This window comes from Marmota monax, unplaced genomic scaffold (genome assembly GCF_021218885.2).
Source record: "Marmota monax isolate L192 unplaced genomic scaffold, Marmota_monax_Labrador192_F-V1.1 WCK01_AAM20220418_F8-fsc00378, whole genome shotgun sequence".
Taxonomy (NCBI): Eukaryota; Metazoa; Chordata; class Mammalia; order Rodentia; family Sciuridae; genus Marmota; species Marmota monax.
Window position 1 is genome coordinate 802,147 of NW_026693516.1, and position 21,168 is coordinate 823,314.

Below are 21,168 nucleotides of genomic sequence, written 5' to 3' on the forward strand. Positions count from 1 at the left end.
TCTGGACTGGCCACAGTGCTCAGTGTCAGGGATACAGAGGTCAATAAGCTGTGGCTGTCTTCTCAGGAAGCTCCCAGACTTCCAGATGACTAAGGGGCCATGTAAAAACACAGCAACCAGAGCCGTGAGCCAGTGCACACGTCAGGCCAGTCCTGTGTACGAAGCCAAGGCAGCCTGTGGGAGGCCAGGTGGCAAGCATGGTCCTGAGGTTAAGAGTGGGCTAGTGACCGAGGCTGGAGGACGGAGCGGGAAGAGCAGCCCCCTGGCATACGGGGGCTTTGAGACAGGTGTGCACGAAGCTTGGGGCTTGAGGTTGAGTGTTAGAGTGTGTAAACAAGTCTGGATGGCGCCTGGCATTTTGCCAGAGGGAGTGGTTTGTGAAGTAACGCCAGCGAGCCATTAAGTGTGGAGATTCCTGATTGGTTGACTGCTGTATCTAGTTTATGTGAATTAGATAAGCTGTGTGGAATGTAGATATACCCCTCCTGTCCTACAATAAACGGCTCCCACTCCTGCTGTAACCATGTACACAAGTTGTTCGTCACCCCCCGGTTATTTTGCTGCAGCCGAACTGCGGCAGTTGAGTGTAAACCCTGAGGTGTCATAAGGAGGTCCCGGAGGGAAAGGCAGATGATGTGCCGCAGCCCTGCTGTGGGGCGGGTGGCGGCCAAGAGCAAGCGCAGGTGCAGAGACCCAAGAGCCCGGAGTCGCCAGGAGCCCCAGCACAGGGGCATGAGCCAGGCTGAGATGGCTCCTGGGCACTCAGGCTGGGCAGGAAACGGTCAACCCTCTCAGTGTCTTCATGATCCCACCCTCGCAAGTGGGAAAATGTCTAAACTTTAGTTCAGTCTCTGAGTAAACCCAGCACACTGTAATGAGAGCGAGTTACATCATTTGCAGGACTTGGTGCAAAATTAAAAGACAGGGTCCCTTGTTCAAAAGTGAAGGGTTTTGAGATGTTGACAGGAGTACGGGAGCGGCCAGGGCACTCTGCATGCCCACGAAGCTGGCCCTGGGAAGAGCTCGGCGGTCCCTGCTAGCCGTCTGCTCCATTTCTTTTGGAGTGAAGCAGGTTTCACGTTTCCTCTCCTGCTCCTGGAGATTTGGGGAGAGGTATGGAGTTGCCAGCAATGCCCACCCCACCCCAATGCTCCCCAGTCTCTAGGGGAGCAGCTAGATTTTGTGCTTCCCGCACTGGTGGCTAGGGTGAAGGGCTGGTCCACACGCTGGAGCCCAGGACTCCAAGCTCTCTCCCCAGGGCCGCGGGTCCCATGCCTGCATCATCCCTGCACCATCACCCAGGGTCACCTGAGAAGACGGGTCATGCCTCCTGATGTTCTCGGGCTTCCTCATGCCTGCTCCGATGTCGCCACATGTTACCAGGTTGAGGGATTTGCCCGTCTTCCCTGCACCCATCGCTGTCCGCAACACTGTGACCAACAAGTCACACCAGGGGCAGAAAGTCCAGCATACACACCCCTTCCCCACGCTGAGCTGGAGTTGAAATCAGCCTCAGCCGGAGAAGGGACAGGTGACGTTAGCGCCTCCCAGCAGGGCGCACTCCAGCATGCCAGGGGGCCTCCTGCACATGCTCACAGCGCGCCCATTGCTAGAGCATCTGCCTCCTCCGTTGACGTGCCGTGTCCCCAACACTCAGAACCGTGCCCTGCGCACAGTGCCCTCTCAGCACCCCTGGTACCCCCATCCCTCGGGTGCCAGTCTCGCAGCACTGATGGCACAGTGGAGGGGCCCTCTCTGCCTGCAGCCATCCTACCGTCCCAGTGAAAGTCAGGTTATAAAACTGCGTCTCTGTCACAAAGTCGGGCTCTGCCACCACGGCCGCCCTCCTGCGCCCATCCGGGCACGGGAACGGAACCTGGTGTCCTGCTCCCCTTACCTTCCTGTTGGAACAGGTCCACACTGGGCAGGCGGTAGGTGCCTCTGGGAGAGGGGGCGAGGTGTTCAAGAGAACGCGGAAGGGAAAGCCGTCCAGACACAGGGTGCCAGGCACTCAGGGCCTCCCTAGCCCCACCTGGGGCCTCAGACAGGTACAAAGAGCAGCATCTCTTCACTCATCTGTCCTGTGTTACATCCCTCCCGACTCTTTTCGAGTTGGGGGGGGGTCATTTGGGAAGTGACTGGTAGACAGGGGGGTTTATATTGTACACACCGTCTCATTGGTTGGCTGTTCTTTCCAGAAAGATCCAAAGGATGGCTGGGTTTTCAATGGGAGCTCACGCTGCTTGAGATATTGCAAGTGGCGAGCAGCACGGCGATGAGCAGACCCGCAGCCCTGAGTGTCCGAACATGGGGAGCCAGTTCCATCAGGGAATCGAGGTACAGAATGGAACCTTTTATTTACGTATTTATTTTCGTACTGGGGATTGAACTCTGGGCTTAACCACTGAGCCCCAGCCCCAGCCCCGCCCCTTTTATTTTTTACTTTGAGGCAGGGTGTTGCTAAATCGCTCAGGGCCTTGCTGAGTTGCTGAGGTTGGCTCTGAACCTTCAATCCTCCTGCCTCAGCCTCCAGAGTCGCTGGATCACAGGCGTGCACCACTGTGCTCAGCTCATTTTTCTTTTTTTGATATTGGGGATTGAATCCAGGCACTCTACCCTGAGCTACACCCCTAGTCCTTTATCTTGAGACAGGGCCTTGCTAAGTTGCTGAGGCTGGCCTCAAACCGGCATCCTCTTGCCTCAGCCTCCCAAGCTCCTGGATTTCCAGGCACAGCCACTACACCAGAATAGATATACCAATTTCTATGGTTCCTCCTTTTAACTGCCTTGTTAATGAATCACTTAGATACAGGACAAGAAGGTGCCACTGGCCATTGTTTGGCAGGAGGAGACTCAGGAGAGGGGCGCTGGAATCTCCCTGGAGGCAGGTCTGGGTTGTTGGGCGCCTGCTCCGGGCAGACGCGGTTTCCTTCAGCTTCTGAGACTGAAGCCACTTTTCTCTCTAGTGTTATTTGGTTGTGCTACACAAACTTTGGCCCACAAGGGAGGTATTTAATAGGTGAATATCTCAGTGGCTGAAGGTCTTGTTACAGCGAAAGCCAGGTTCCCAGCCTGCTGGGCCGTGACAAGGCCGGCTGAGCGTCAGACGCGTCTTCAGCAGAGACACGCAGGCCACCATGCGGCTCAGCACACCAAGACAGGCGACACGCCCCCGCAGAGCTCCTCGCACCCTTCAGCAGATGTTCCCAGGCGCACGTCAGCATCTCTAGGGTCAAATGCCTTTTGCAAACACCCCTGTGGCTTCCTAGGAAGTTCCTGTCCACTTTCGCCCCTGAATCTTGGCACGCAGTTTCCATGGCCTTTGTGACCTCCAGAGCGACAGGATTCACGGCAGCATCTTCCCTCGTCAGAGTTGACCTTGGAGTCTCAGCAGGGCTCTAAGACCCTGGCCCCAGGCACGGGGGTCTGTCTTGTGTGCCAGTGAGACGCCCAGTGGCTGAGACCCTGGTCAGCTTCAGGATGAGGGCCGACTGCCTGGGGTACCAGCCCTGTGGCTGGGGATTGGGCCTTTCACCCCCAGCCTTCGGGGGCAGTGCAGACTGGACTCAATGGCCAAGGTTAATCAACACCCTGAAACTTTCAGCAGGCCCTGACCCACAGGCCCTGGAGACTGTGGGTTGGTGTCCATGCAAAGGAGGTGCCAGGGGGCTGGCTGGCAAGCCTGCAAGTCTCTTCCTCAAGCTATCTATTTGTGTCCTTTAAAACAGCCGTCGTAATCAATCAGCAATAGTAAATCAGGCACAGGGAGCTGTACGCTGCTCTTGGAAGGGTCCTGGGAACCCTGAGTCATAGCCAGGTGGCTGCAAGTGCGCCTGAGGTTGCTGTCCCACAGAGCGGGGACCAAGCAGACAACTCAACGCGAGGCATCTGAAGCCGCTGAGAGCAGCTGGGGGCTCCCTGTGGGCCTCCTGCTTGACCAAGACAGCGGGGCCAGAGCCCCCGACACCGGGCAGTGTCAGCGCTGCAGCCTGGACCATGAGGTTTCCTTCCTTGTGCCCTCATATTCCTGTGACGGTGTGTCAGTCCCCCCAAACTGCCAGCACTTCTCAGTCGCTCTCCCTGGGACAGCACCCCCTCCTACCTAACCGCAGCCGGGCCCGGCCTCAAGGCCTTCCTGGTCAGATGCAGCCCTCCAGCTCACAGAACCTTCGCACTGGGCCTCCGAGTCAGGGCCTGCTGACCTTCCCAGGGCAGGGACGGCTTTCTGCAGAGTTCCTGGGGCTGCGACAGTCAGGTCCCGGCAAGGTGGCCGTCACCCTGTCTCCTCTGTAAACTGGCTGAGCTCCCTCACACTGCAGAGGGACACAGGTGGCCCACACACCCGAACCATCATTGTTCTCTGTTTCTGTCCAAAGAGAACCGTTTACAAAGTCCTGTGGGATCTACAGGCCAAACAGACTGCCCAGGCCCCTGCTGAGATCTCAAGCTCCCTGAGCCCCTGAAGTCACCTACGTACCTGACATTGCCATCTTCCTCCCCCGTGGAAGAAGGGATACGGGAGCTCCAGATGATTTGGGGTCAGTGGATAATCGCACCCTGGGATCTTCCCTCGGGCTTTGATTTTTGCCCCTGTCGCACGTTAACGGATTTGTCTCTTCTCCTATTTAATCTGTCTCTATTTATTCCAGCAAATGTTCAGGGTAGAGGGGGGATTTCCCTTCACTCCTACCTGTTCAGGGAGATGAGTCCTGGACTTGGAGTGCAATCTGTCTAAGCCAACCCCCAGGTGGCCTTCTAGAGTGACAACAGAAACCCTCCTTTTGTTCTCACAGAATGTCGTGGCTGACGGAGCAGGTGCTGTTAGGCACCGACTTGGAGAAGCAGAGCCTCACAGACTGAGTAGGAATAACTGAATTCACACAGACAGACAGACAAGAGCCTCGTAACAGGTGCCTCACGTAAAAGCAGATGGTGGTCGACACGTGTTTTAGTCGGCTTTTCTGTAGCTGTGACAAAAAGGCATGACAACAGTTTTGGAGGAGGAAAGGTTTGTTTGGGCTCTAATTCCAGGGGTCTCGGTCCACAGAAGGCCTGGGGCCCGAGGTGAGGCAGGACATCATGGCAGAATGTGTGGTGGGAGAGAGCACTCAAACATGGCACCGGGAAGCAGAAAGGGAGACTGGCACCTAAAAATGAGCACAGAATATGTACCCCCAAGGCACGCCCCCCAGCCCCACCTCCTCTGGCACTTCTTAGGGTGGCACCATTGGTGGTGTTGTTCCAAAGAAACGGTCACTGACGCCTCCGGAGCCCAGACCCTCTGTGCCACGCCCACCTCTACAGCATGGGCTCCAGCAGCCGGGGGCCAAGTGGCCACAGGCCAAGGGATGCACTGAGGCAGCAGAGAAGTCCAGTAGCAGCCAGTCCTTCTGGGACCCACTGCCCCTGGCCAGTCCGTCCTACAGAAGGCCTTCTCCAGGGGGCAGTGCAGTAGTTCCATGGTATTTACAACTGGGGAGAAGAAAAGAGAAAATAGTCGCCAAGAAAGAGTCTTCATTTCTGAGTACGTCACAGCGGTGTGCACAGCTGGGTGGTGGGGCGGGCAGGGCCAGTACATGGCCTGAGCCAGCCACCGGCCCTGGACACCTGGAGCCTTGGCACGGATCCTTCCCCTTTTGTTCACTTAGAAGTCGAAACAGGATTAAAAATGTAGTTTTCTTCTGCCAGGTGTGGTGGCACATGCCTGAGATCTCAGCGGTTTGGGAGGCTGAGACGGGAGGATCACAAGTTCAAAGTCGGTCTTAGAAACTCAGCAAGACCCTGTCTCAAAAAAAAAAAAAAACATAAAAAGGGCTGGACATGCGGCTCGGTGGTCAAGCGCCTCTGAGTTCAGTCCCAGGAAAAGCCGCCATGTTTGTTTCCCGCCTTCCTCCTGGCTCTCACTGGTGTCATCAACTGACCCTGGTGCTTCTGAAAGCTCAGGACGTGATTTCCACCGTGCACTGGAGGACACAGGCAGAAGAGCAGTCTGAACTGAAGGACTTGATTGACATCACGTGTCCTTCGAGAGAAAAGCATGTGCTTGTGACTGTGGCAGCTTCAGGGGCCGGATAGGGACAAGTGCTCAGTGATGGTGACGCTTCACAGAGAACATTTCCCAGCAGCACCCTCACAAAAGGGCCAAGGGTGCTGCTGCCTCCGCACCCTCAGGTCTTCCGATGGGTGGGCTTGTGTATTCTGTTTTGGTTCTTGTTTTTCCTGTGCTAGGGATCAGACCCAGGACCTGTTACATGCTAGGCACGCACTGTACACTGAGGCACATCCCCATCCTTTTCTAAAAATATTTTCAGCCTGAGACAGGGTCTTGCAGAGTTGCTCAGGGCGCTGCTACATTGCTGAGGCTGGCCTCGAGTCTGTGGTCCTCCTGCCCTGGCCTCCCGAGTAGCTGGGCTCCCAGGCTGGCCACAGCTCCTCTCCACCTGGGGCCTTCACACGGTCTTACTCTTCGATTCTGATTCCGTAACAAACCCCTTTGACGTAAATCACAGTAGAACCATGGAGCAGCTGAGTGCCTTCTCCTGTCCTTGTAGACAGGGCCGGGATCTGATTTCACCCCCAGCGTGACCTGGGGGGACCCTGATCCCGCACAGCTCAGCACAGTGACTTCCGCTCTCCTGTCTGACGGGAAGCAGGCGAGGAGGGGAGCCCTTTCCACCACTTCAGCAGGAGGCCGGTCCTGAAAGGAGCCCTTCCTGACTGAGAAGAGGCTGCAGAGCCTCTCCACGTGGCTCTGATCAATTACGACACCACATGGGACACTGCTCAGCCACTGGGTGAGAAGAGGAATTCGACCCCAAGCACCAGTTGAACAAGATCATTCTGCATTATTCCAGATGATTTCATTCCGAGAGAAGGTGCCCTGGCGCTCGAGGAAACGCTCCCGGGATGTGAAACGGGCAGGACGCCTAATTAGCTTTCAAGATGTCTATACTGGAGTTCAAGTGGCCAGAGAAGAATTCACAAGTACGACTTTTCCTAAATACTCTGGAAAGGGGCTGGGTGGGGCAGTCTTCTTCCCTTTCTTGCAGAGGGGAAAACTAAATTTCTATTTCTGATTTGTAGTCACTCTTATAGTGAACAAAATGTTTGATTTTTTCCTCTTTTTAGGCTTCCGTGTGAATCAGTGCCATGGCTAGGTTCCAGTGACAGCACCGCCATTCTCACTTTCATGCCTCAGATTCCTGCCAGAACGTCTTGGTAGATCAAGACCCTCTTCCCAAGCTTCTCCAGTGGATTTCCCTGGACTCTGTTCCCTGATGGCCACGTCTGGATCGACAGCAGCATTTCTACCCATTTATTTTGTCAAGTGCTCCATGAATATTAAAGAGCATCCAGGGACGATCTGTGGCCCTGTCCTCTCCTTTCATAGAAATGGCACCGTGGGCTGCACAACTCAGCCAAGACTCTTCTTCAGTGAGGCATGGACGTGGGACTGAGTTCTGATCACCAGGACACAAGCAAAATTCACTCTGCAACTTCAGTGACGTGTCCTTGGGGGAGCAGGTCACGCATCCCTCTTCCTTCTGGACGGGCCACCCAGACTGAGTGGTCTCAACAGTGGAAGCCCCAGGTTCCTGACACCCTGAAGAGCCAAAGTAGCCCGGCACTATCTCTCTCTGGAATTTTACTCTCATCTGGTTTAAGACATTAAGATAGTGATATTTTAGAATTTCCTGTCATTCCTGATCAAACATGATCTTAACGGATCTGAGGTCCCATGTCTTTGGGACATTCTGCACATCTCCTCTCCAGTACCACCAGGGGACATTGGCATATGAAGACTCCAGAGGTATCCACAGAAAATGGCCTTTTTGAGGTGGTTTAATCCTCTGCTCTCCCAGGGTCTTCGTTTTTCTTGATACGTTACAAGGAGGGTGGCTGTTGTGGCGACGAAATGTAATTCTTCCCAAACCTTCATGAATTCAAGGTTGGGAAAAACCCACGGGACAAGGCAGATTCACAAGAGAAAAGCCAGCAAGTTAATTAACACACACATGCCCACCACGCAGGGGAACCTCAGGGACAGACAAGCCAAAGCGGTGACCTGGAACTCTGGCTCACACAGCACCTTCAACCCAGAGCAACCCTTGTGTTGAGGAACCACAGGATGGAGGGAAACAGCTTTAGGCTCCAAAGCCAAGACACTGTGGGAAGTGAATGTATGAAGAAACAACTGAGCAGGTACAGTGGTGCCCACCTGCAGTCCCTGCAGCTAGGGGGGCTGAGGCAGGAGGATGGCAAGTTGGAGGCCAGCCTCGGCACCTTAGCAAGGTCTTAAGCAACGTAGCCAGACCCTGTCTCAAAATAAAGAAAAGTCCTGGGGAAGTGGCTCAGTGGTGTACCAGTACCAAAGAGAAACAAAGAACAAGTGGGGTGAGGTCTGTTTGCAGCCTCATTTGGTGGATTCTCTGAGTGGAGTCTTTCCTGGAAAGAATGGATAGACATCTCTTGGCATAAAAGTGGAGGATAGAGAGATTTCCCCCATTTTCTGCTTCCTAATTGTCTTTAACTCAAAATTGCCTCTTTCATGTCAGAAAGACGCGTTCTCCTTTGCCCTCGTGTCCACTGTGCCGGCTTTGGAGCTCTCTGCACACACCACAGGCTCCCCTAGCAATGCTCTCGGCTCCCAGCCGGACGGTCGGGGCTCAGAAGGGTGGAGGCTCAATGGCTGGTCTTATCAGCGCAACTGCAGTCAACACCCTCGGTCAGCACTCTGGTCGGATATCACAGGGAGTTGATGAAGGATGCTTTTGAAAGATAAAACCATGAGTCTCATTCAAAGCATGTGGCCAAGGTCTTATTGAGTTTATTAATTAAGGAGGGAGTCGGTAAGATGACACAAACCTTTCAAAAGTGCTGACATGAATTCTCAAGCAGATTGAAAGCTGGGGCGTAACCACAAGGCCATAACCCGTTTATTCCATGTGAAAATATTTGCTTGTTTTTCTATGGAGAAGAATCACTTGCATTATTATAGGTTTTCTACAACTTACTGAAGTCTTAAGAACCTGGAAGGGTGTGCTACACAGGACACCCCATGATCCTTTTTCCTTTTTTTCCCCCATTTACATTCTTTCACGACTTTTTCTGATACAAAGAACTGAATTTCACTACTAATAAAATGAGGCTTTGTGCTAGTGACTTCTGAGCTACCTTGAGTCCCAACATGCTATTGTTAGTCCAGTTCCTTGGTCATCATCTATTTATGTGTGTGAATAAAGCCCACGGGACCTTGCTGGGCCTATGTGTGTTGGTAGACATTAGTCCCAGCTCGGAGAGCACCCCAGGTCCGGCCTCCCAGCAGCTTCTCAGCTCTGTGCACACACACCATGAGCCCACGAGCACACAGTGAGTGCAAGCAGAGCCTGCGCAGATTTGTTTGCCAAAGCCACCTGCAGACACTGGTGAGGTGGCTAATCTGACAGATAACTGGTGCCTTGGTTAATCAGGAAAGAACCACGGAGACTTTGAGATGGTGAAATTCAGGGAAGCAATAAACCAAGCTTTCCCGAATTGTTGTAGACTTTCCCTGCAGAGCACACACGGCAGATCTTTCCAAGTTGTTGGGGACAGTGGGTCAGTGGCATGGATGTGGAACTGTCCCTGGTGTCTTGGTAACCCAGTTTCTTCTCGGCTTGCAGCAGTTCTCAAGGACGGCTGTGGAATGTGCTTTGGGAATGCAGCATGCTGAGCTCAGAGGCAGGCTGGAGGGAAAGGCAGGCTCTGTGGCCGTCCTCCGCCCAGGACAGGATGTCCTCAGTTCTTCTACCCAGGAGTCCTGCGGGCATCTCCTGGAGCCCCTAACCCACGGCACGAATGGGCGCTCTCCTGGCTCTTTGGGGACCAACTAAATGAATCCCAGGCTTTTCGCTGTCCCCTGCTGCTGGTCTGTGTGTAAGAAACCCACTGTGGGCCACACACGCAGCGCGGGGAGCTGGGCTCCTGGGGCTCGCTCAGGAGCCTGCCCACGGCTGTGGATTCAAAGGCTGATGCTGCAGCTGCGCTGCCCAACCGGGCACCAGCAGGGAGAGAACTGAGTGTGATTTTGTTTTTACTTCATTTCTCTTTTAGACTTCAACCTCTTGACTCTAAAGCAATGGAAAAAAAGGTCAGAGACTCTTTACGTAACTCTACAAACTTGTTGAATGAATAACTGAGCTGCCTCTTCCCCTCTCTGAACACGGAGTTCCTGCCACCTAGAAAGCTCTCGGTCTGTGAAGGACTTAGAGAATCTCCCATATTGGAAACTGTCACAGCATGAGCCGGTTATGTGCAGCTGATGATTTTTGAGGGCAAAGATTTGTCTTTGTAGATTTTATCAGGTAAAACCCAGTTCCACTTAGAAATCAACATCAAAACTAAGATTTTATTTAAATTTGTTTATTCTCGTTTGAATGATTTCATTTTAATTCAAAGGGTGTTCTTGATGGTAAGACATAAAAACAATCGCATTTCTTTGTTTCAATCCTCCTTTTCTTTCATCCTAGTCATTTCTATAGAAACAGAGACTGAAATGACGGGGAGCCTTCTGGAGAGTTTCTGGTAAGGCTACACCTACACCCTGCTGCAGGAAGCAGTCCCCACCTGGAGCCTTGGTAGCTAAGGACTTGAGGAGTGTTGCAGGGTTGCTCATGTCCCAAGTCCCCGCATATCCCTCCAGGGACAGAGCTGTGGATTCCAGGGCAGCTGTCAGAGGCCTGGCATTTACAGCCACATACACACTTGAACCTGTGTGAGTGAACAGGCACCGAGGTGGCCACAAGTCAGGTCCAGGCAGCGGGTGAGAAGATAGTGCCCCCAAGGTGGAGGCCAGGAATGTGTCATTCATCTGATCATCAAATGACCCTGAGCAGCAGGCCCAGTGGCACTCACCGGTGAAGAAAGCCAGGCTCCGTAGCAAGTAGCAGAGCCCAGCTTTGAGCCACGTTAGGCCCGACCCCAAAGCTAACAGGACAGATCCTTGAAGGACAGCTGGATAAGCCCCACACCAGCAAGGAGGCCCACACTGACAACCAGACAGCTGCCAGGACCCAGAGCCACACGAGGAGGACCCAGAGCCACACGCGTCTTCCAGGTTTCAGCCACACTGTTGCTCCTCTCATGAATCCTGGGCCTTCCCCATGGCGGCTAACCCTCGACTGGGAACGCTGGGGAGCACTGAGCAGCACTGGGGAGCATGGGGTTCAACTTCCCTTCCCCAAAGCTGATGGAAAGCAAAAGGGCAGATTTAGGATTTCTTGGAAAGATTGGGGTGCCTGCAAGAGGAGACCGACATTTATATCCCCACGATAGGAACCTGCTTCAAGGGAGGGCGCTTTGCCTAGGCCATGGTCCTGAATGGGGGAGTGGAGAGAGAGCATGGGGAGGCCTGCGGGCCTAACCATGTGCTAAAGGATGAGGACTGGGCTGCGTCTTGGCAATGTGCATGTATGTGTGTGTGCATGTGTGTGTGCGTGCACACGTGTGTGCCGGTGTGCACATGTTTGCACGTGTGCATATGTGTGTGTTCTGGTGAAGAGGCAGGTGCACTGAGAGCTAAATGCCACTCACTGAAGGTCACTTAGAATCGGTGGCCAAGCTGGCCAGTGCCCAAGGGAGCTTCACCTGAAGAAGCCCCTTGTTGGCAAAATATACTGAGCTTCCACACGGCCTGTGTGGACACTGACCAGAAGTGTCCCACTCCAGGTCGGCCAGAAGAGAGAAGATGCAGCTGGAGCCTCCTCAGTCCATCAGACAGATCTACCCTGAGGTAGAGGAAGGAGAAGACAAACCAGCAGGATGCAGAGAGGGACTGACTCTCAAACGCCACTGTCATGAGCTCATTTCAGCAACCAAAGAGCTGAAGACTCACGCACAGCAGCCAAGGCAGGGCTGGGGAGCCAGTGCTGGAGGAAAGATGGACGGAGCCAGCCCATCTGGGAGGTGCCAACAGCACAACACCTGCCTCTGTCTCCCTCCACCCAGAGCTGCCCGGTTGCAGGCCCAGTCACACCTGCTCTCTTCTGTGTGTCCCAGTTAGGTGGCCAGCCAGGCTTATCCCCCGCATGTCACGGTCCTTCTTAAGACTTCGCCAGATAACTGGGGCTCCTCAAAACTGTCAGAAGGGGCACCAAACCCCGCAGTCACCTCCCTGTGTGCTCCTGCCTGCCAGGTACCCACTTCTCATCAACCTGACCGACGGCAGGTCCCCGCATGCTTCTGTTGGCTGGAGCAACCTCTGCAGGACCAGTGGATTAAGCTTCCCAAATCCTCTCTGATCCGGAGTCTCGGATCTTAAAAGACATGCCCTGCTTCTTTCCCTGTTCCCAGCCCTGCACAGTCACACAGACCCTGCAGCACGCAACAGCCAGGTCCATCAAGTCCATTAGGCCAATGACCACCGTGGTGGACACATCATCAGTGTAATCCCCACCATCAAGCTTCCCCTCGCCGGCCCTCCCTGAGTCCATGCCCTTTGCCAAGGGCCTTCCTTTCTTGCCACCCACTGACCGAGCAGTGGATTTCTCCACCCCTGGACTTTGGGTCCAGCCATGCAGCTTGCTCAGGGGAGCAGAATGAAGGGAAATGGCTGTGCACCATGATGACCCCGGGGCCTCGAATGTGCCCTCACGCCCCTCTGCTGTTGCCAAGATGAGCTTCCCCCACGTGGCTGCCCGCTTGCCTGGGCCTCCGAAGGCACACACGGGAAGAGCGAGCCAGGAGGGTGCTGCCCAAGGGACCGGCCTGCGTGGTCACTGCCCAGGCACCGAGAGGCTCCATCAGTCCTGCTCTGGGCACCTGGGTTCTGGGGAGGGGACTTGTGACACACTGAAAGCCAGGACAGCACATACTGTGGTCTAATTTAAACCAGATTAAAATGTGGTCATTTCTAGAATGATTTCCTCTTCTCTTGCATTTGCTAGCTGAACAAGGGTTTAGATTCAGATTAGCATGGTTTGCTCACAAGTACAGATTTCCTGGCAGAGGCTAAGAACAAGAGGCCTCTACACTTTCATTCTGGGGCACCCTGGGAGGACCAGCCAGCCACTGCTGAGGAAGCCTAGCCCCCATGTCTCACCACAGGACCCCCACCCCCACCCCGTGCCTGCAAGTTGACCAAAAAGGCAGCTGGATCTGTTTGAAGTGTTGCAACCTCATTCACAAGTTGCTTATCAGAACCCAGAACACCTTTCCCCATAGAACAGGCAGGACGGTGTTCCCAGGCAGATGGCCCAAAGCCTTCCAGCCCTGCGAGTCAACAGAAGGACACCAGTAACGCCCGAGCGCTCCTCTGCCCGCTGCGGCCTTCCCTCTCTGGGGCACCCCTCCCTCCTTCCTGAAGTGGGCACGGGGGCTGTATTGATAGGCGGAAGCCCTGGCTGCTTGCCAAGGCAGCAGGACATCCCCCCGTAGGCTTGCCCCCCAGTTCTCCAGGACAGAATGCTGAAGAGGCTTCATGTAAGTAAAGGGGGTTTGACAAATGCCTGGCAGACAGTCAGTCAGGGCCATCTCCCCCACTGACCGGCACCCTTGGCTGGGCCCCAGGGAGCTGCTCCTTCCCAGCTCCTACTGGGAACTGAGGAAGACCCGCCGGCCTGCAGCCCCCTTCCGGTCCTGAAGGCGAGACTTCATTTCCCCATGACTGGCCTTCCAGAAGTCTCTGCTTCTTTCAGGGAGGAGTAATGGCTATGTTTTGTTAGAAGAAAAGCCGATTACGGAGAAACTACAAAAGGAAGTAGAAACTATATTTATATTCCTTTTCTTTTAAAATTTTATAAAAGTATATCAATTTATTCTTCTCAATTCAGAGCTCAGAAGTTTACACTTTTCCTATTTGTAGCCCTCAAGGATACAGACTTACTCTGATATAAACTCCTAACATGACCTTTCTCAAAGCAGTCTGATATTCTTCAGTAACATTATTATTTTAACAAAATCTCTTATATTAAAACTGTTACTCTGTTATTCTCTTACTTTAGTAATTTTGGCTCATATTTCAAAAATCAAACTGGTATAGACATGCAATCTCTATTTACAACAAGAAATTTCTTCTTAAATTTGCTCTTAAATATTTCTTTCTATAGCCTGCATCACATCCTAAAACAGGTAATATAAATTATCATCTAACTGGTTTCCCAACAAATTTTATAACCAGCAAAGCACACTATTGATAAATTTATAAATTTTAACTATAAACGTTTAAGAATATCTTAAAAAACTTAGAGATGTTGCAGACTTCCTTTAGTTCAGCTGATATTGTTAAATGACCTCGAATCTACATAGTGTATCTCATATCTAGTTCAAGTACTTGCTGGGGTCATCGCAAGATACCAGGGGACAGAGCCAGGGCCACAGACTGCGGCCACCTTGTGGGTCAATTCTGAGCTCTTACTGAATGCACTTTGGAAACCGTTTCAGGACTACCATACTCTTCATCTTGTCCCCTGGCTCGGGGGTGACCTTCCTATGCACTGGGCCAATGGACACCCCCACCCTTTGTCATGCAGTTGGCAGTCCTTGCTCTTAGGGGAGGTCCGGATGGGAGGCTCAGTGGAGTGACAGGCTGGCTGGACTCTGTTCTCCTCTGCCCAGAAAGTGAGAAGGCTCAGGAGGAGCAGGGCAGGGCAGGGCAGGACAAGAAAAAGCCCCAGAGTTTCCTCCTGGCCCTGGGTACCAGAAATGGCCCAGCCCATCCCAGTCACATGGTGAATCAATCCCTGAAAACAAATCAAAACCCTCCTTTCTTTGAATTCCAGAATCCAGGATGCATCTGAATCTGAGCTCGACTGTTGGCCACTCTAAAAGTTCTCCAATCAGAGAGCTACCAGCTGTCAGGGGCAAGAAGGAGGGTGGGTGGAGGGCCAGGTCATGTCCCTGAGCCCTGGACACTGGCATGTGTTCCTCTGAGATGCCCATCCTCCTGAGCTCGGAAGAGGTGGGTGATGTCCTGGCCCCAACACTGCCCAACAGGATTGGAGCACTTCTGGAAATCTACTACTAGTAGAGTTAGAAGTCGTTTATTCATCACTTTGAGAACTTGGGATATAGTATTACCAAGAAACTGTCCCTGAGTGCGTTGGTACATCCCGGTAATCTCAGTGACTCCAGAGGCTGAGGCAGGATGACCACAAGTTAGTGAGACCCTAAAGCAACTTAGCAAGTCCCTGTCTCAAAAGAAAAAGACCTGGGGATGTAGCCCAGTGTCAAGCACACTCAGTTGGATCTCAGTGCCATCATGAATACATAGAAGTCAGCGTGTACATTTTAAAAAATGGACTATGGGTTTGATATCCAGAAACACACTCCTTTTCAGTGTTTGAGTGCTTAAGAAAGATGGATCTGTGTTAATGGCTTCATTGAAGATCAACCTGGGGAAGAATCTGCCTAACCACTTACAGGACTCAGTTTTAGCCAAAAACAGCAGCGAGGACAGACCAGGGGAAGGAGCGAGGAGGCGGGTCGGGAGGACAGAGAGGCAAGACTCCTCCCTCAGCTGGGGGCAGCATGTGTCCTCTACAAGCAACTTAAAGGTGTCCTTTGTTACTTTTCCACCTATTTTGTCCTCCTCGAGAAAAGTTTCTGACTAAGAGGGGTTTTCCTCCCACCAGCTCCGAATTCACTGTGGGTCCTGCAGTGATTCAAGGATTTGGCCCTCAGATGGTTGCCAAGGAAACCAGCACAGGCTTGGCTGCTGGCTGTGCTGGGCTCTCCAGGGCAGTGTGAGCGAGCTGCAGGGAGCCCCCTGAATAAAAGTCACCTGATAAAGAAGACTTTCCAGGGGACAGCGCATGTCTGGCGTACAAACATGCCCAGCCCCCTCGGACAGCCCATCTGTCCACATGACTGGACAGAAGGCATCATCTCTGTCTCATTTACATGCAAGTGCATCAGGGGCCTCGACCCTGAGGTTGGCATGAAGAGGAACTGGGCAAAAGGAAGATGAGGTTCTTGAACCTTGAAGATAGGAAACAATAAAATGATACCCGGGGTCGGGGAGGACTAGGGGGATCCAGCGTCCATAAAGCTGTAGGCACCCCAGCTGGGCCAGAGGAGGCAAGTCCTAGGCCTGCCTGGGCAACTCAGTGCAACACAGTCGCAAAACACCAACAGACGGGCTGGGATACACCTGGTGGGTTCAGTCCCCACTTCTAGAAAAAAGTGTTTTATTCACATTATTCACATAGAATTCTGTTCCACAGTTGAAATGAAGGAACTGCAAGACATGTATCACTGTAAATCAACCTCAGAAATGCAACATCAAGAAAAAAACTCAAGCATTAAAAGGAGGCTTTCACATACCTTCTGCAAAATGTGAAACGACAGTTTGTAACTTTGGGGTTCATATTTGCATAAGCTAAAACAAACTTTTTCTCTTTTTTTTGGAGGATTTAACACAGGGTGCTCTACCAATGAATCACATTGCCCACCTGTTTTTTATATTTTGAGACTGGGTCTCATAAAGTTCCTGAGTCCTCCTGCCTCAGCCTCCTGAGTGCTGGGGTCACGGGTGTGCACATGCACACAGCTTGTAACTGATTCTTTAACTTCTTTTTCCTTAAATTAAAAACTGGGTGTTCTTATAAATTCTAATAACACAGAGGTGTGCTGAATAACAGTGAACAGCTTATCGTCTCTCGAGTCACTGCCTCAGAAGTAGCCACTGTTAAACCCGTGGGTGAATCTCTTAAGTCACTTTTTATTTTTAATATTTTTTAGTTATAGTTGACACAATACCTTTATTTTATTATTTATTATTTATATGTGGTGCTGAGGATTGAATCCAGGGCCTCGCACGTGCTAGGCAAGCACTCTACTGCTGAGCCACAACCCCAGCCCCCTTAAGTCACTTTTATAGGAAATAATTCAGCTCCGACTTCTTATAATCATAGGAAAACACCAAATTGGATTAGAAGTGGGAAAATCTTATTTTTAAAAACTTTCAAATGATCTATTTTTGCATGACAATTCAATGGGCACGTTTTGAATACTACTCGTAAGGTTTTGGTCGCAACTTAACCAAGGAACTAGGCTGCAGAAAAGTCCCATTTCTTCTCATTTTCCCCCAGTGGGTCAGGCCAATTGCAGCCCCAGCCTTTCTTGAAGACAGTCACCCGGCTCAGGGCAGCTGCCTGCGCCCTCTAGTGGGGAAGCCTCACGCTGCTGCCACTCCAGGCAGTGCCCTCCTGGAGAGCTGAGGTCCTCTCTCATTGCCCAGAGAACACTGACCAAAGAAAAAAGGTCAAAGTGAATCCTCCACCAGGAGACCATGACACACTATCTGAAGAAGACGTTCACACACAGGGATCCAGCACCAAGTGGACGTGGTGAGAGTGATTTCCAGGGAGTAACTGTGGGGATCCCAGAGCGCCCTTTGGTCCTGGGTGGGGGTTCCTGGCCAAGATGCAGATACCCACCACTAAACTCACAAGTATGTCAGTCTTCATTTTAAAAGAAAAGTTGTATTTTCCTTGGGTTAATGGCCCTGGTTTATGACTTTTAAGAATATTTTTCTTACTTGAGAACAAAAATTTTGGTTTTCTCCTCCTGAGTATATGGGATCTCCACCTCTGCTATTTCAAAGGATATTCGTGTTCTAGAGTGGAAGAAGGTTAAGAGCCCAGAGGAGTATTCAAAGGCCTGTCTTCAAAGGACCAACAGTTACTGTCCCTGCAAAGTATAAAACATAATTGACTTATCATCTCCACATGTAAGAGACTAATTCATAAAGAAATACTCATGAACCATCTGTGTACCCATCACACCTCAAATACAAGGTGACTCTGTGACATCAGCCACCCAGGGATAAGGGGTGGGGACCACATAACAGCCACATCTACTACAGGATTGAAACGCTTCACTCCAAACACTAGACCCGGAAAACGGCTCCTCCCAGCCAGCCCTGCACTCCTGTGGGCTGGGGGCTCTGACCACACACCCTCCCCTGCCCACACCTGCGCCCCAGCTCCCCCACCCATAGGTGGTCCTGCTCCCTGCTCAGCAGCCCTGGGGAGCTCAGGGTGGCAAGCTGAAGGGCCCGTCCCTGGGTCAGGAAGCTCACAGGGACTGTCCCATGCAGCCGAAGAACTAGAGAGGATAAAGCTTCACCAGGGCAAGAGCCAGGCCCTGGCAGGGACATTCAGAGGAGGGACCAAGCGGCAGCCTCCAAGCCACTCTGGGGGAGGCACCCACAGCTCTACCCTGACTGCCCCCGGGGCCTGCGACACGGTGCCTCCTCGTGCCACTCTGGGTGTCCCCCCAGGATGGGCTTGGGCTTGTGGCTCCTCTGTCCAGGGTTCCCTTCTGAAAGTGGTGACCGGGCACCATCAGTGTCAGGCCAGGCACAAGGTCTGCCTTTCTGCCCCCCACCCAGCCTCCTCCCCTGGGACCACTCTGGGTCACGTGTTGCCCTTGGGGACCTCCGGAGGGCTCCCTGTCACTGCTCCCTTACACCTTCCCCACTGTGACACCACCACCCACTCTCCCACTGTTGCCAGGAGGCGGCCAAGGAACACAACAGCTGATCCCCACGGAGCACCCAATTTATTCCAAGATCCATGGGACACGTGAATGGATGAAGAGCTTATTGGGAAGCATCTCTGCCCCAGAGGGTGGGAGAGAGAGCAGAGGAGAGCAGGGCGGGGCACGTGTCCAAGGAGAAGTCCCTGAGGTGGGATCCGGGTGGGGCGCAGGGGCCCACTGGTGTCCGGGTGTCTTCGGGTGTCCTCCTGCCTGAGGGGTCCGGGAGGCGGCGGCCAGGGCAGGTTGCACTTCTCGCTCCAGCAGCTGGCCCTCGTGAGGTAGAACCCGGGCCACCTGTCTGTGGACAATGAGAGGGGCTAGGAGTCAGAGTCGCCCACCCTGTGGCGCCCAGGTGGACCTAACCCTGGTGGCACCCCCCAAGGGCAGAGGGTGTCCATTCATCCTTTGGAGATGACACTCATCAAGGCACACATGAGACCTAAGGCAGCACCGCTCCACCTACTTGGCTCCGTGGGCGTCTCAGCTGGGCGCTGGCCGGGGAGCCACTCTGTTTTTGAAGAATCTTCTGAGGGCCTGACCTCTGTGGGGGGCAGGTCCCGGGGGGTCCCTGGGTGCTGGTGCTGGTGGCGCGGGCCCTCCAGCTGCGGGAGCCACTCTGTTGGAGCGTCCGGAGCCAGTCCTGGGGGCCTGCCCGCAGCAGCACAGCCTCGCCAGACAGGTGGCCGCTCCCCTTTACCCCTGGTGGTTCATGGATCCCTTGTGATGGACCTAATGACCTTTGCCAGGGACTCAGAGATGAGTGACGAGACAGAGGTCCGGACACAGCAGTTCCTGGCAAGTACAAAGCTGGATTGATTTTCTTGTCCACGAGGAGGAACTAATTTAGAAAAAAAAGCACTCGATGAAGGGTCTGCTCTGCTGAACACCCCGTGCATATATAGGGTCAAGGAGCAGTGGCCGAGGGAAGGCCACCAGGGGGACAGGCCGGAGACCTGGGCTTAGGCATTCTTCCTCAGTGGCTCACTGGGTCACAGAGTGCTTGCGTTCTGGCTGCCAAGGGTCTGTAGTCTTTGTTCGTCCCCTGAGCTCAGTGGTGAGCCGTGTTGTGTGTGGAAGGAGCGGGTCCCCTGGTGGCTGCTGAGGTCCTGTGGGGTGACGTGTCACAGGTTTGGTTATTATCTACTGACACTAAAGTGCTAACACTGACCCAGCTTCCTGGGAGCGTCAAAGCTGCATTCTTTTTTCTTTTTTTTTTTAATATTTCTTGGTTGCTGATAGATCTTTATTTTTTTTTAATACGTGGAGCTGAGAATCGAACCCAGTGCCTCACACATACCAGGCACGTGTCCTACCACTAAGCCCCAGCCCCAGCCCCAAAGCTTGCATTCTTTAAATGCCTCTCTAACCTGGTGAACGCAGGACAGGGTGAAATGCTAAAAGGGGTGAATGAGGGAACCGTGGCAGAAATATAAGAATGAGGAACATGAAGTTTAAAATCAGATTCACAGTCTTCCTGTTTTTCCTTTCTTTTAAGCCTGCTGTCTTTTAAACATTCAGGTGTTGTAAGCCACCACACTGTGTACGGAGGTGTGTCCCGCTGTGATCCAGAAGGCCCGGCTCACAGACCTTCTTCCCAGGAGCTTGTGGGCTCAGCCTGGTCCTTAGTCATTCTCCAGGGAGAGCGCGGCTAGGGTCCTGAGGCTTTCATTTAAGGATCTTAGCTGGCTCCTGGGTGTGCCTGTGTGTGACTCCGCACCTGGGCAGCACTCCCTTCCACAACTGAGCTGGCGTCGGGGGCACCAGGCGGACGACTTGGCCTTACGACAGGGAGGGCTGAAGAAAGCAGGACACAGAACAGCGCTCAGCGTCCTTTCCCACACGCAGAGCAGGAGGCAGAGCCAGGGAAAGCAGGCTGTCCAGGCCGGGTGGCCCTGGGCACTCGCAGTGTCTCCCAGCGCAACTGGCGTTTGGGAAATGTGGCCATCCCCTTTCTCTCCTGACGGCACGGCGCCTAGTGGCTGGATCTCAGCCGGATGGGGGACCGGGTGGGAGCGACTTCATTCTGGTCTTTGGTCTGGTCCTGTGGGGTCCAGCTGAAAAGCCTGTCCAGCACAGTGGCTCCAGAGCTTGCCCTGGACAGGCTCAACGCAGCACAGAGCCCTGGTCTGCGGGACAGCCCACTCCTGGGTAGGTGGCCGCTGAGGGGCCCCTCCCTGACCTCTGGGCTTAGTGGGAAAGCCAAGTCCTTGACCTGAGCGCACACCCTGGGCACCCACAGACACGGTGGCTGGGGGCGGGCAGCTCGGAGACTCAGGACCTGGCTGTGAGGCATCCGAGCTCATGGCGGCCACACTCAGGCAGTGACGAGGCGGACGAAGAGGCTTCCATCCGCGGGTGGCCAGCAGGGAGCACTGGGGACCAGGCATGCCCTGGCTGTGGGAGGCGGTCACTTGGGGCTTGTCTGAGCTGTGTGGGGATGACTGCGGGCCTCAGGAATCCACAGCCGCTCGGGGGCAGGCTCCTTGCCCTGCACTGCTCCTGCTCCGTGGCTGTCACTCAAGTCTGTGCCCATGCTGCAGAGCTGGGGTGGCGCCCACAGCTCCCCTCTCCAGCCACCAGTGGGGACTGGCGCCTCTGCTGGCTGAGGCGAATAGCTCAGCACTAGGCGTGCAGAGTGCCTGTGACCCA

The 21,168-nt window shown here is 53.5% G+C and overlaps 1 protein-coding gene and 1 long non-coding RNA gene across 2 annotated transcripts; one reads left to right on the forward strand and one right to left on the reverse strand.

Annotated features, from left to right (window-relative positions):
• The first annotated feature begins 5,912 nt into the window (after positions 1–5,912).
• On the forward strand, positions 5,913–12,861 carry LOC124102251 (uncharacterized). Its single transcript, XR_009228106.1, has 3 exons — positions 5,913–6,984; positions 7,129–8,202; positions 10,093–12,861. It is a non-coding gene; the product is annotated as an uncharacterized LOC124102251 (long non-coding RNA).
• A 5,186-nt stretch (positions 12,862–18,047) lies between these two features.
• LOC124102262 (proline-rich protein 7-like) lies at positions 18,048–19,218 on the reverse strand (the record flags this gene model as incomplete). The annotated part of the gene is made up of 2 exons (XM_046458489.2): positions 18,048–18,817; positions 18,983–19,218. Coding segments are annotated over 2 exons (658 nt in total), but the record flags the coding sequence as incomplete, so codon positions are not given.
• Positions 19,219–21,168: the final 1,950 nt, after the last annotated feature.